The 15,329-nt window shown below is 46.3% G+C and overlaps 1 protein-coding gene across 1 annotated transcript; it reads left to right on the top strand.

The window, feature by feature from the left end:
- Positions 1-3,710: 3,710 nt before the first annotated feature.
- adamts13 (ADAM metallopeptidase with thrombospondin type 1 motif, 13) lies at positions 3,711-15,126 on the top strand. The gene is made up of 29 exons (XM_057033091.1): positions 3,711-3,861; positions 4,078-4,138; positions 4,227-4,360; positions 4,611-4,694; positions 4,809-4,933; positions 5,033-5,179; positions 5,315-5,449; positions 5,701-5,851; positions 5,935-6,039; positions 6,109-6,260; positions 6,324-6,387; positions 7,513-7,642; positions 7,722-7,870; positions 7,944-8,064; positions 8,805-8,885; positions 8,973-9,154; positions 9,252-9,408; positions 10,739-10,868; positions 11,064-11,243; positions 12,000-12,198; positions 12,270-12,366; positions 12,475-12,604; positions 12,820-12,999; positions 13,273-13,477; positions 13,762-14,029; positions 14,106-14,252; positions 14,343-14,522; positions 14,609-14,778; positions 14,862-15,126. Exons 1-29 carry the CDS (start codon positions 3,784-3,786, stop codon positions 15,015-15,017), a joined length of 4,098 nt encoding a protein of 1,365 aa, XP_056889071.1. The 5' UTR covers positions 3,711-3,783; the 3' UTR covers positions 15,018-15,126.
- Positions 15,127-15,329: the final 203 nt, after the last annotated feature.

The raw sequence follows: 15,329 nt of genomic DNA, 5'->3' as shown, positions 1-15,329 counted from the left end.
GCATGTGTGTAAGTTAATTCACCAAATTCTGACAACATGAGATGAATTATGCTGAGGAGTGCTGGGTTGTTTTTTTTTAGTTAAGCTATAATTCCACCGCAACTGAAGCCCACTTGCCCAGAAAACGGTCCCATTAAGTGTCGAGCGCTTTCTTTATGTTGGGGAAAATGTGCAGCAGGTTCTTATGTCATTAAAACCTCATCAATACATGCTCAGCCTTAACAGCTTCTGCAGCGTCTCTGCATCACAATATTATGCTAACATATGCCAAAACAGCTTATGGGACTACTGGAAGAAAACCACAGCCTGGAAAGTATCAGCTTATTTTGTTTTTCCAGTGCTGCTGAGGTTCAGCTCCCTCATTATTGCATTGCAGATTGGAAAGTCATCATTTCAGTTGTGACAGGTTACCATCATCCCAGCATTTATCTTAATTAGCAGTGGAAAAAAATACAACAGATCCAACTGGAGCCGATGGATTTTTTATTGTGTTTCGTTGTGAAGACAGAGCTGCTCCCAAAAAAAGGCCAAATCTTATTGCGATGACTGCGGGATTCAGCCTTACATTTGCAAAACCTTCTGCTGTGAGGTCATTTGGTGGGGATATTTTTGAGTAACTTTGAATCAACATCCGATCCATCATCTTGGCAGCTATATAAATAGTCACATACCGAAGGAAAAATGCAGCTTGAGAGGGTCAGATGTAAAAGATGTGCTGGACTTGAGCACAGACGTAAGATAAAACCGGCTCAGAGAGGAAGCGACTTGGAAATCAGCTTTAAATAAAGCATTATTAAACAAACAGTTGAATTTATATGTGCTGGTGGCAAAATAATAATAATAATTTCTGCAAAACCGTGAAGCACAGTGAACTCTTTTAGCTGCAGCTCCAAGACAGCCATTAAAGACGAGAATAAAGGTTCTGTATTTTCTTTTTTTTATTAAAAAAAAATCTAAAGATTGTCTTGAGAATTATGAAGAAGGGGAATCAAAAATGCTCTCCACATGTCAAAAAAATTGTTCTCCTTCCTCGCTTACTGCGGCTAAACCATATTTTCCCAGGGCATCATCTGTTGTGCCCACTCCAATGGCGCATATGGCTGGATATTTATAATTTAGAATCATAAATATACAATCCGCGCCACCCTCTGAACAATATGAGCATCCAGTAAGAGCACAAACTCTGTTCTTGAAGATTGATCCAACAGGAAACTGAGGTTTAATGCTTGTGATTCCCCAGCTGTTAGTTAACTGAGGGAAAGAAGGGCTGAAGAGGAAGGACATGCTTAACATGTCAGGCCCCTCTATAAAACACAAAGTTCTAACTCACAATGGTCACTTCTGTGGTGACAACATCCATTTTGCTGTTTGAATTTATCCATTTTAGGATGCAATGTTAATAAAAATGGTGAAAATCTCTAGTTTATTCACGATCATCCATAACACTTGTTGCCTTCACAACATGATCATGGCCAATCCAGGCACTCCCTTCCTCCTGAACTTGTTTTGCCCCAGTCTGAGCACCTGAAAATCCGACTCGGTTCCATCAGAGCTGCCAAGAGCGCTTGAGCCCAAAAACATGAAAGCTTCTTCCTGAATCCCAACACAGCGTGTATGTGGCAGGAAGATCACTCAGACTATAGAAGAACTATAACAAGCACCCTTCCAGACAGCTGAACACAGACACCCCCTCAAATCTCCCCCGTGAGCCCCAATGATATAACCTGTCCCTCTCCCAGTCAGTAGTCCCCCATATTTTTACATCCACACCAGTGGCACTCATGCCAGTAACCAAGGAGGTGCCTGGAAAAAGTGGTTCTTCCACACAACAACCACACCCATCTCCAGTTTGCCTGCCACACCAACCAAAGTGGAAGATGTGGGGGCAATAGCTCTCCACCACACTCTGCACATGCCAGAGTGGCAGCAGAACAGGTAGCATCCGATCAGAGCTGGACTCTCTCCACTTCTGCCACAGTGGGACAAAGCCCAGCAGAGCCTGTCCTATATCAGGAACGCTGAACTGAACTGTCGCCCTCTCACCCAGGCCTGCAGAGGGCTTACAGAGCCTCCTGGGTCACTGGGACTAAACTTTCACCCTTGGACTCGACGTCCAGGCAACACTGCCAGAATAGAGCAGACAGGAACCTCCCAGACTCGCTCATACCCTGGCCTTCTGCTAGAGACACAGCGGACACATTGTTATTGATTTTATTTGTTTATTATTCTCTCCTTAATTTATTTATACCTGTGTATATATTGCTTTATCCCTAACCGACTTCACGGGAGCCCTGCAAAACAGGTCTTTATGCATAAATGGCAAGTAAAAATCTTGACTCTCCTCTAAGTTCTGTATAACTGAGTTGGCCCAAGGATGGTCCATGGTTGGGGGTTGTTTATCTCACAGGCATTGCACCATTCCTGAATGACTCCAGGTTGTTCTGATAAAATGTCCTTTGAATCAGGGGATGCAGGCTTAACGCTAGAGCTGCAGTGGTTCCATAAAGTCATCGGCAGAAGTATCCAGCAGTTCTTCACTGAGGCCTAAAACATCTTCTAATGATGCCATATGTTAATGGTGCCCTTTAATGCAGATGCAACCTACCGTCTGGAACAGGTTCTTCTTTCATGCTTCTGTAGTCCAGGTTGGCTGCTCGCTTGTCCAATGAGGAGCTTTGATTTATGCAACAGCAGCTTTTCCGTGGGTGCAGCCAAGGTTAAAGCGTTTTCACAGCCCTCTGGTTGCTGCAGTAATTCCAACCTTCTGACATTATTTTAGGTTTTAAGAGTTTGGCCAAACTGAAAACACAAGTTCTCACTTTTTTATTTTTTTTTAACCAAACATTAAAATGAAAAGGGGCTGAAATGTTACAATTGTCAGCAAAACTCTTACTGGGAAACTGGTCAGACTAGTTTGTTTTTTTTTTCTTCACAGGCTAATAAACAGATGATGGATCCAAATGACATCATTCATGGAAGAAGGCAAGTTCTAAATCACAAAGAGAGTGGATTTGAAAACAAATGAAAGAAATTGAAGTATCACGCAGCCGGTGAATGCTGCTAACAGCTGCAGAATGGAAACAGCAAACAAGATCTGCAGTCATTGGCAACAACATGGCCAGAAAGTGCTTTTCAAGCTAAAAGGTTCCTATGAAATAACTGATGGACCTCGTAGTTAGAGGCAGATCTGGTTCTGTTGCACTTATATCAAGGAAGACAAAGCAACGTGACGGATTTTACTTAATCAAAAATTGATTAATTTGAAGACCACATGCAAAAACAATTAGGCCGAGACTCAGAGGGGAAATGCTGTCAGTGTGCTGGTTGATGTTGTTTTATTGTTTCCACTATCAATCTTTTCCTTTTCTAAATAATCACTTTACGTCATGTTTTATGAGGGCTTTTTTATTTAGTGGAGAACTGCGTGTTTTGATCCTCGACCGAGTGCCTTTCCGGTTTATCCAGAGGAACATGCCTGCCCCCTAGTGTCGACAACAGGCAACAGCACACTGGACCGTTGACAAATGAGAATGACCTCAGTATAAATATGAATGTCTAAATGTGCATGCTGGTTTGTTAATAAATAAAGTATACTGCCCTTTTTTTTTAAAGTATATTTTACACAATATTATGAAATAGATGAAGGAAATTTCGATGAACCAATGAGAGTTGTCCTACCACCTTTTTAACTTTGTCCCTACTGTGTACACAAACACATGGAGTGCTGGTTTGTCCCACTGAACAGGGGGTCAGACCCACTTCCTATGGTGAGGCGAGGAAGACATGTTTTTACTGATTCAGCTCTGTGTTCTCTTGCTGCCGCCTGGCCTGGCTGTTCTCCTGAGTTCTCCTTCTGATGAGGTAAAACCGTGAGGAGATAACCTGTGATCTGCGACTGTGATAATGTTTCTGTAAAGTACATTGAACTGTTAAACTTTAAACTGTTTGTCATCCCATGAAAAACCTGGAGACGCGCAGACAGCATTAACTATTCTGCTGCTTTAACATGTCTTTTTTAAAAAAATGTACTTTTAATTCCTAAATCTAATTCCAAAGTTTTTGCTTGTATCCATTAAGCTCTCCGATCTCAGGCAAAGAGAACATTTTTCCTCTTTTGATTCTGTCCCTGATGACTCTGGTAATAGTATCCACATCTATCGTTATCCGTTTTCTGACTTTTGGAGCGATGAAACAAAACTTCTGATAGGATTTATTCCACTTTTCAGGCAGAGGACGCGCGCGTCGGTCGGTTTTGATGCCTGATGTTACACATCTGGAGCTTCTCGTTGTGGTCGGACCTGATGTGCATCAGGTCCACAAGCAGGACACGGAACGATACATCCTCACCAACCTAAATATTGTAAATATGAAGACGACTACACACTTAAATCACGTGTCACGTTATGTCCTCTCGATTGCCGTTACAAATGGAGGGGGGGCGACGCTAATGATTTACAGCCTCAGCAGTGATTAATAATGTAAATCTATCAACAATACCAAACAGTGTGTTGAAATCACCAGGTTCCTGCTCTTTCCAAATCCTCTTTTTCATCACAAATTCTCCTAATCTTCTTCCCATTCAAGTCTTTGTGCTGATATTTCGCACACAGGCCTCAGAGCTGTTGAGAGACATTAGCCTGGGCGGCAACATGAGGGTGCACCTGGTCCGCATGATCATCCTGTCAGAGCCAGAGGTAGGAGAAAGTATGTCTTCATATGAACCGATGGGAGAGAAAGGTTGCCAGTCGTGCCATTTGAATACTTGCTGACACTGGTAATGTTGTAAAAGAGTCTTTTTGGAACTTCAGCCGGAGATCCAGCTGTCGACCAACATCACGTCTTCCCTCACCAGTGTGTGTGAGTGGGGCAGGAAGATAAACCCCGCGAATGATTCAGACCCCCTGCATGCTGATCTTCTCTTGTACATCACAAGGTGTGATATCTGCCCATCCCTCATAAGTACCAGTGGTGCATGGCTGGGAAATCTCCCAGGAAATGTTCAGCCAAGTGTTTGGAGTCCTTGTTCCCACAGGTATGACCTGGTGTTGCCTGATGGGAATAACCAGGTCAGGGGTGTGGCACGGCTGGGCGAGGCCTGCAGTAGCGAGTGGAGCTGCGTGATCACCGAGGACACGGGCTTTGACCTGGGGATTACCATCACTCACGAGATTGGTCACAGGTAGGGCTGCAGCAGCGCTGCCCGTTCACAACGCTTCGAACCCTTCGGCTCTGTGACGTTTCAGAACTGTGTCGTGAATCTCAGGGTTCCGACACCACCGGATGCTAATTTTTCGTTCCAACTCCTTTCGCCCAGTTTTGGAATCAACCACGATGGAGTGAGAAACACCTGCAGCCGATCCGGCTTCATCATGGCCTCTGATGGAGGCTACAACAGCGTGGATCTGACCTGGTCCCCGTGCAGCCGACAGCAGCTGCTCGCCTTCTTCAGGTAGGTGCTCATTGATCCTGGAGGCCTGACACCGTTAAAAAAGGCGCTTCTGCTTTAAATCAATGAATGAAGGAAACCAAATGGACCAAGGTAAAGCCCTTAGTTTGTGAAATGAGGTTGTTAATGTGGCCATTTGCCTCTTTTAGGGTCCAAACCTCCTGCAGCATCACAGCACAGGCTGTTTTTCTTCAAATTGTTTTCCATTTTCCTATAAAGACACTTTAAAATGAGCTGTTTGGCACCGTTTGCAGTGACGGAAACGGGGAATGTGTGAAAGACCTTCCTGTACTGGAAGGCTCTCTTCAGGACTGGAAACCAGGTCTGTATTATGGTGTGGATGACCAGTGTCGTATAGCGTTTGGTAGCGCCGCACGAGCCTGTTCCTTCACCAACAGCGACTTGGTCAGTCATCCCTAATGGCAACATTCCAATGAGGAATTCAAGGATTATTTACAAGTCTGCTCCCTTTTCTTTTGAATCACCAGCCAGCCTGTCGCACCCTGTCTTGTCACGTCAACCCTGGGGATGACAGCTCATGCAAACGCCTCTTAGTTCCACTGCTGGACGGGACAGAATGTGCACCTCATCGGGTATCATGCCTGAACTGTTTGCAGTCATATGTTTTCAGGCATATTTTGATGAGAAACGTTCTTTTCCAGTGGTGCTTGAAGGGTCATTGCGTGTCTACGGAGGAGCTGAGCTCCTCTGTGGTGGTGCACGGCGCCTGGTCCAGCTGGTCCGGGTTCTCGCCTTGTTCACGTACTTGCGGTGGAGGAATTTCTCATCGCACGCGTAAATGCACCAATCCGAGGTGAGTGGTGAAGATCCCGGACAGTAAATCAAATTGTACGTGTGCCCTTTTTCCATATTTCAGACCTGCCTTTGGAGGGAGCGATTGTGAGGGAGCAGATGTTGAAGCTGAACTTTGTCACCAGCAGGTAGGTTCTTACTGCTGATGTTTACCGTGGCCTCCAGGTCCAGAGAGTAGGTCAGCGTTGCTACCTTTGTTGTCGCAGTACAAACAGTGCCTCACTTTTAAATGTCTTCTGCGTTTTGTCATCTTGATTTCGAAATAACAAAGTCATTTAAGCCCAGAAGAACCTTAATTAGGAGGTGACATAGCGGTTAGCACTAGTGCTCTGACAGGCCTTTCTGTGTTGAGCTAGCATGCTCTCTACCGGCTAGCTTCATCCACAGCGCTCTGCCTCTCACCCTTTTGACTGTATGAGCAATTATAATAGGCCTGTTTACATCTAAAATCTAGGGTTAATTTAACTCGGTGTTGACTGATCGGAACAGGTTGATGATAAAATCTGCTTCGCTGTATTTGTTCGTGTGACCCCTTCCAGCTTTCTCCGGAGGTCCCAAGGTAGCTGAGGGATGCGGCGCGTCAGGGTGATGTCCAGGGTGCTCATCTTCAGCTGCTCAGTTGCATTTTAATCATATCATTTGGTTCAGTACCTCTGTTCCTCCTGAACAGTCGTGGTCAGGAGCCATAACGGCCTCCTTAGGTGAGGGTTGGACGATACGTCAAACAAAGCAACACGAGCTGCTACACAAGAGACCTTGTGTTTGATTTACTGTAGACACCTCCCTGATTCACTTGTCAATCTCCTACTCCACTTTTCACTCACACATAAAGGAGACACATAACAACCCTTGCCTTGTCTGCCTGTCCTGAGGGTACAATCCATCCTTTTAGCTGAGAACAATGGTGCTGGGCAGCCATGGAGGTGCTTATCATCCCAGCCACTTCACACAAGAGCCACTGAATACCACTGTGAGCTGAAGGTTGCTGTTCAGCGAGGACAATAGGATGACGCCATCCACAAAGAGCATGCTGCTGATGGAGAACAGGAAATAATCCAAGTCAAACCGTAATGCAGATTAAACAGGGGCTGAATCTCCCAAAGCAACTGACCAGCTCCACAGTCACCATCCTGGTGCAAATCAGAAAAGACGGGATCACTTTTATCTGGGATGCAGATTGAAATGATCAGCTAACTCAGATCCATCTTGCTCTTTAAAACAGAAAATGAGAATATTTTGCATTTCCTGTACAGCGATGTGAAAACAGAACTCAGCTGGACTTCATAGCAGAACAGTGTTCCAGAACAGACTCCCAGGCTCTCTACCTGCTACCAAACGCCGCCTCCTTCTACACGTGGATCCCTGCTGTAGGATTTACACAAGGTGGGCTGAGAGAACGTCTTAGAAACACGCAGGACGAAGCCCTATTCCGTAAATCCTCTTCTCCCTTTACCACCACCAGGAGAGGAACAGTGCCAATACATGTGCCAGTCAGATGGGGAGAACTTCCTCGTGAGACGTGGTTCTCAGTTCCTGGACGGAACTCGCTGCGAGTCGGACGCTTCACCTCCGTTTGGCTCCACGGCGGCTTGTTTGAGAGGCACATGCCAGGTAGTGATGAGTCAGACGAAGGTAACAGATACGATGTCACACCCAGTGATGTGTGCTGCTCATCCCTCCTCAGCTGTTTGGCTGTGATGGAACACTGCATTCTGGGAAAGTGAAGGATGTGTGTGGCGTGTGCGGGGGAAACGCATCATCCTGCAGCTTGAGGTCAGGATCTTACACCGCCGGTCAAGCCAAAGGTACCGAAACTTTTTGTTTGGTGGTTCTTAATGAATTAAACGCAAAAAAGATGGATCACTTGTAATAACCTGCATTACACATTCTGATCTATTGGTCAAGGTAATAAACTGAATCCTTGTGCAAGTGTTTTGGTCTTTTAGAACTAAATATAAAACATTTCTGTTTGTATGATTAATTGACAAATGGATTTAAAATGTATTAATTTGGGTGTTACAAATTCAATATGCAGAGTAACAACATTAGGAAATGAACCAGTAAATAAAGGGACAGTAAATAGAGCAGAAAAGGAAATACCAAGGCAAAATTGATGACAAAACTTCATCTCGCTACTCATCTCACGTCCCCAACCCTATGAGCTGCACCTCCTGCTTCAGCCCATACCTCACCCACCCACCAGGAAGGCTCCTGAGCATCCCTTGCACCATCTACTCAGACCACAGGAGAAGGTGGGGGTCCATGGTGCCGTCCTCCTCTCTCCACCTGGACCAGGAGGCTGGTGCTGTCAGGACCAGGTTCTTAGATGTCCCAATTAAGTCCTTCTAGCATCTCCTAGTGAGACACAAGAGCTATGGGGGTGGACTCACACCTGGGGACCAGGGTGATGGATCACCTGAGGAGGGGGTGACCATGGGTCAGCCTCACAGTGATCCGTTCTCTCTTCCATCCCATAACTACCTACCGCCGTACGCGAATGACGCTGACTCTGTGTGCAATGAGACCTGAGTGCTTTGTGTTTCAGAGTACACCACCTTCCTCTCCCTGCCAGTGAACGCCACACAAGTCCACGTCATCAACAGGGCGCCCCTCTTCACTCACATGGGTGAGTGTTGCTTTCACAGTGGCGATTTAATAAAGTGAAAAAACACAAATTCAAGTTACAACTTGAAACTCCTCCCTGTGACTGCAGCTGTGGTATTGAGGAGTCAGTACATTGTGGCTGGACGCGGGGCCATGTCTTTGAATGTGACCTACCCGTCTGTTCTGGACGAGGACCGCCTTGAGTACCGACTGTATCTGACCCCTGATCTCCTGCCTGAAATGGAGGAGCTGCTGCTGCCTGGACCACTGCAGGAAGAGATAAACGTAGAGGTTGGTGCATTCTCTTTCTAAAATCTACATTTTTAATATGTTTTCAATGCAAAATAATCTTGGAAATGCTGGTTTTCATGGCTTGTTTCCCTCTTAGGTCTATCGTAAATATGGAAAGGAATATGGAGAGCAAACGAATCCAAACATTAGCTTTCAGTTTTATGTGCCTGGGCCTCCCAAAGATGTGACAAACACCAAACTTAAAGGCAAATGGACATTTGTCACAACACCCTGCTCCGTGTCTTGTGGATCAGGTCTGTGTACCAGAAATCTTATCAGACAGTGACGGCTTCGTACAAATATTTGCTGCCATATTCATGTCACTTTTAATTGTAAATTAAATGTTGTCTCTCAACATACAAATCCTGCAGGAAACACTGAAAGAGATACTGTAGAGTAAAACACACACGTAGTAAAATGACCAAAGAACAGAGGTTATAACAATCAGGTTTTACTTCAGAAATAAATGCTTAACTTCTACTATAGTAGCATACAGGAAGCAGGAGAAGCCTCCTTAGTTAATATCCTGTGAACACTAATTGAGAGGAAGTGTAAAGGGTTGTTATATCACACAAGTGCAGCACAAAAACACAACAGACTTTAACTTAATGCCCCTTATTGATTGACCACTCAATAAGGTTAATGGCAGGTGAGTTGGCAGCAGGCAGTCGGTGGCTGAGGACCAGAGTGAAGCCAGCAAGTCGGCTGGAGTGAAAGACGCTAGCTTTGCTAGAGTTCCCTGACTTGTTCTGTTTGAGGCCTGACGACAGGAGCGGGGACAGCAGTCACGGGCAGAAGAGAATCGGGAGAAGAGGTCAAAGGCAAGCTGAGTTGTAACCTAGAGTACAGCAGGCATCGTATAGTGTTGGCAGGGCCCCCTTCTGCCTGAGGGAGAGGGGCTGGTCCCACGGGGAGCTCTCATGGACCCACTTCACTTTGGACACAGGAAACATGGGTTAATTGCAGATGGAGCACAAAAGCTTTAGCTTCAAAGCTTTGGCATTAATGACCTTTTGTATAGTTGAGGCATTGATGGACTTGGGGGACAGCTTCTTCCTCCACCTGGAGAGGGAGGTCCTGTGTGGAGAACCACACCCACTGACCTACTTTATAGACCAGGAGACAAGAGCAGAGGCTGGAGTAAGAGATTCCAGTGGCCAAGCTAGCAAGGCGGACATGATCGCACTCCACCCATAACTGTTGGGACAAGGAGGGCGTGGTGAAGTACTAGAAGGTCTGTCTCTGCAGTTGGAAGTGTTGGGTGGGTGTAATTATGGAGGCAGCACCCTGGGCACGTCTGGTAAGGTGCTGGAACTGGGGGATGAGAGAATGGAAGGTGGAGATGTGGCATTCAAAAGGGGCTAAACACTGAAACACCGTGTGTTAATGTGCCAACAATCCTCCAGTAATATCAAAACACGACCCAATAGTCACGCTTCAGTACAAGTGAAAAGGTCTCATCTCAAAACTACAAAGTGAACATTGTTTTAAGATCTTTATGACACTTTTATGGCGTTTGTAATTTAAGAGTTTATGATGCGGAGGGAACAAAAAGCTTGAGTTACCTTCATCTGCCCTCTTCAGGAGTGCAGACACATGTTCACGTTTGCATCGATGAAAATACCAAAAAACACACGGAGGAAGACAACTGCGGAACGCCTCCTTCAATCACAACACCCCCGACACCCTGTCAACTGCCCCCCTGCCCCCCAAGGTGAGCTCTTACTTCTGTTGGGAGGCCTTATGTTGCTCTCTTTATGTCCACTACTATTTCCCCCTGTTTAAACACATTCCGTCACACACACACACACACACACACGCACACACACACACACACTCACACACACACACACACACACACACACACAAAGTATAGTCACCAATGCTTGAAGGTCTTGTTGCCTTACAGGTGGGATATGGGCCCGTTTGGACCCTGCAGTGCTTCCTGTGGTGGAGGAGAGCGTAAACGCCTCCTGAAATGCGTTCAAGTACTCGGGGGCACCGTGACACAGGTTCAAAATTCAGACTGTCCAGCAGATAAAGCTCCTACGTCTGTTGAAAGATGTAACCTGCAACACTGCCCTGCCAGGTATGTGAGGTAACGGTAAAAAAAAATATTTATTTTTAATGCATTTAAGTCTTCATAATTCCATTCTCCAGAAATACAACAATCTGTAGCAGCGCAGTCTATTTATGTTTTAGTGAGTCACTCTCAGAGTTAAGATTAGGGTTAGAGGGTTAGGGTTAGAGGGTTAGGGTTAGAGGGTTAGGGTTAGAAGGTTAGGGTTAGAGGGTTAGGGTTAGAGGGTTAGGGTTAGAGAGTTAGGGTTAGAGGGTTAGGGTTAGAGAGTTAGGGTTAGAGGGTTAGAGTTAGAGGGTTAGGGTTAGAGGGTTAGGGTTAGAGGGTTAGGGTTAGAGGGTTAGAGTTAGAGGGTTAGGGGTTAGATGGTTAGGTTTAGAGGGTTAGGGTTAGAGGGTTAGGGTTTGAGGGTTAGGGTTAGAGAGTTAGGGTTAGAGGGTTAGTGTTATAGGGTTAGGGTTTGAGGGTTAGTGTTATAGGGTTAGGGTTAGAGGGTTAGTGTTAGAGGGTTAGGGTTAGAGGGTTAGGGTTAGAGAGTTAGGCTTAGAGTTAGAGGGTTAGAGTTAGAGGGTTCCTGAGCTTGTCCACAGTGTGCTAACTGGTAAGGTCAAGGTGTGTTTGATGGGTACGTGACATTCTAACTATGCAAATCTTTATTTTTTATCATCATAATCAGTTCAACTGGAGAAGTGTTTCGATTCTCAGACTCTGAAGAGTAAACTGCAGCCATGCTGCCCGTGTGAACGGATCCTTCGCTCTTCACAGGTGGCAGGTCTCAGAACCAGGAGAATGTTCTGCTGTTTGCGGGCCAGGAGAAGCCAAGCAGGTTGTGTCCTGTGTGCGTCCAGAAAACGGACAGGATGTCAAAGTGGACGAACGCTTTTGTCAGAGACTGAAGAGACCAGCCGATTCTGTGCCCTGTGTGGTCAATGTCTGTCCTATTGGATGGGAATCAACGGGGCAGGTAAAGCACAAATCAACTGAGATCACGTTTGAATATGATATCAAGTCGGATCAACAATCTTTTGTAAGCAGGACCAGGTCCTGTTGAAGTCGCTGCCAGACACAAAACAAGATCCTGTGTATGTGTGGAGCCCCATTATCAGCAAGTGCTCCAAGACCTGTGGAAATGGTGAGTGGCTTTTCCACATTTGTCCATCTCGTTGGACTCGTTGGACAGATCTAAAAGTCCAGACCTGATTTGTTATTAAAGTAACCTCTAAGCCTCCCGCCTGTGTAGGAACCCTAAAGCTGTGGTTTTCCTGTGTGGACCACCAGACCAGACTCGGGGTCGCAGACTTGTACTGCGACGCTTCCACCAAACCGCCTCCTCAGTCTGAGAGCTGCAGCACGTCTCCCTGTCCTCCTACGTGAGACCGGATATATGTGTTTGTCTTTTCCTTTTTGTCGTCTAATATTCAATAATGGGTATATCCAAGAATGTGTATTCGTTGCTTAATTTTAAGACAATAATAATGAGTTTACATATATTTATTGCTTATTATTATTGTTTACAGGCTCCTCTGAGGAATCAATACAGAGCACGTTAAAATAAGTTTGGAACGCTTCGTTTTATCACCACTAGGTGGCGCTTTAAGCAAGGAGCGTGCAGCGTAACGTGTGGAGGCGGGTTGGCCAACAGAGTCCTGTACTGTGGAAGGGAGGCCGGAGGAGAGGAGGAGGAGGTGCTGGAGGATTCAGACTGCAGCCACTCGGTCAAACCCACGGCCGTGGTTTCGTGCAACGGCCACAGCTGCCCAGCGAGGTGAAACACACACATTAAACGCCTGAAGTGGCCTGAGTCATCCTGGAAACATGCGGAATGGGCACACTGGCAACAACAGTCAGATAAAAAATTAAAGAATTGGCTGGAAAAAGGGGTTTTCCTAAAAAATATTGATATTTTATGAACTTTTTTGATTGAGTCACAGAGAGCAGCTGGTTGTTTTGCTAATATATCACGTAAAGCGTGTACGAGATATTGTGTATTAAGATTTGGTGGAATTTCCAAACTGAAGTAACCGGTGTCACTGGGCAGATGGAAAGTGTCGCGGACGTCGCCCTGCTCGGCGTCCTGTGATCTCGGCATCGCTCAGAGGGCCGTGTCTTGTGTCCGGTTCATCAACGGCACAGAGAGCGCAGTGGCGGAGGAAAAGTGCCACGCTGGTGTCAAACCAGCCACCAGCGTTCCCTGTCTGGTGCAGGTCTGCACCTTCAGATGGGAGGTGAAACCTTGGAGCCAGGTACCACTCACAGTACTCAAAGTAACTGAATTTACAGGTTTTTCTGTCCTATCTAAATGACTACCTCGGGATTCTACAGTCAGCTCCCCAATACAAGCAGGAAGCACCGTGGTTCCGTGTCTATCAGGACAGACCCAAGTTAATTTATTTGAATGTGATGTCCATTGAGAGTGGGTACATATTATTTCCCCCCAACCTTGTTTAAAGCAGTAATTGTAATATTGATATTTTCTTGCTTTATGTCTTGTATTTCTGATTGATTTGAAAAAAAAAAACCTTTCCAGTGTTCAGTCTCCTGTGGATACGGGATCCAGTCCAGAGCCGTGTCTTGCATGGGTCCCTCGCATCCGCAGCCTCTAAGCCCCATGCTGTGCATGCACATGCCCAAGCCCATCACCATCCAGAGCTGCAGCACGGGGAGCTGCAGCGAGGAGCGACCTTCCCACGCCGGCACGCCGCTGCAGCCCACGGCTCGCACCGCTCCTCCAGGTCCAACAGAGGCCAGCACCGTCCTTCAGAACCTCACAACCCCTATTCCCGTCACCAAGATGAGTCAGTGCCCAGAATCTGCATTTGGGAATCGCACAGTTCTCCTCAGGTTTATTCTCATGGCGTTGTGTCTCACCAGATCCATGTGGGCAGCTTCTCCTGCAGCCATCAGGCACTGTGGACCTGAGGGACGTAAGTGGACGCTGCACAGTGTCCATTGGTCGGCCACTGGATGAGGTCATCTACGTCAAAGTGGAATCTGGCACCCTGAACTGCAAACTGCAAAGTAATTTTGAAAAGAAGCGATTAAATCGGAAGGATAACGAGGTTCTCGTTCTCCGTGGAAGACGTCCTTGCTGTTGTTGTGTTTCTGCAGGAGAGTACGTGGCGTTTTTTGACCGGCTGGTGTTTGTGAGGAAGTGCAAGCAGGTGACAGGAACTGAGCTGACCACGCGAACCAACGTCCTGCTGGTTCGCCAAAGCCTGCTGACCCCTGGGAATGGGGTCGTCTTGACTTTCAACTCCATGAAGAACACGAAGAGGAGCCATCATCAGGGTCAGCATCAAAGCCCGTTTGCAAACAGCGTGGGTGCGTCCTCCGATCGCCGCGCCGTTTCATCGTTAATTATCTTCACTCGGCAGATTGTGACGTTCAGCTGTTTACACCGAGTGGCATCTTTGAGAATCCAACAACTTCCCACACTAACCACACCTGCAGGGTCCTCCTCAATGGCCCCCCCTCGGTGAAGATCCAAATCCAAGCGCTGCACATCGGACTCAACGCCACCAACTCTCAGTCTACATACATCATGGTGAACACACACTTTTCATGGTAAAGCACTGCGGCACACTCTGCAAAATAACTGCGCATGTTCCATGTTTGTGTTCTGTCCAGATCAGGGACATGGACACCTTAAAGACCACCGTGTTTAAAGGCCGCCAGCTGTTCCTGTGGCACTCGTCCGGAAACATGGCTGAGGTGGAATTTCATGGAGATTTCCTGCGATCCAAAGGAAGCTTCAGAGCAGAATATTCCTTCCTGTCTGTTTGATATTTAACCGCTTTTCAATGATCCTTTGTGCTTTGTTTGCCATTTCTTGTTCTCGTTTGTGTTATTTTGGTCTGAAATAAATGTGGTTTCACAATCACAGCAGAGAGAAGAGTGTCAGACACTTCTGTTCTCGATGTATATGAAAGAAATCACGTCTAGACATTCAGCTTTAATTTGAGGGGTTTCAGGGAACCAAGGCTTCAAAAGCATGTTGAATGTAACTATTACAGAGATTTGTTATACACGTGTCCTGTCATCTGGAGCCAATGGACTAAATCACTAAAGGATTTTCAGGCTCTCAGCACATGTACA

Source organism: Takifugu flavidus, chromosome 5 (genome assembly GCF_003711565.1).
Source record: "Takifugu flavidus isolate HTHZ2018 chromosome 5, ASM371156v2, whole genome shotgun sequence".
In the NCBI taxonomy this organism is placed as follows: domain Eukaryota; kingdom Metazoa; phylum Chordata; class Actinopteri; order Tetraodontiformes; family Tetraodontidae; genus Takifugu; species Takifugu flavidus.
Note: the sequence above shows the minus strand (reverse complement) of the source record. Positions and strands in the feature narration are given on the sequence as shown.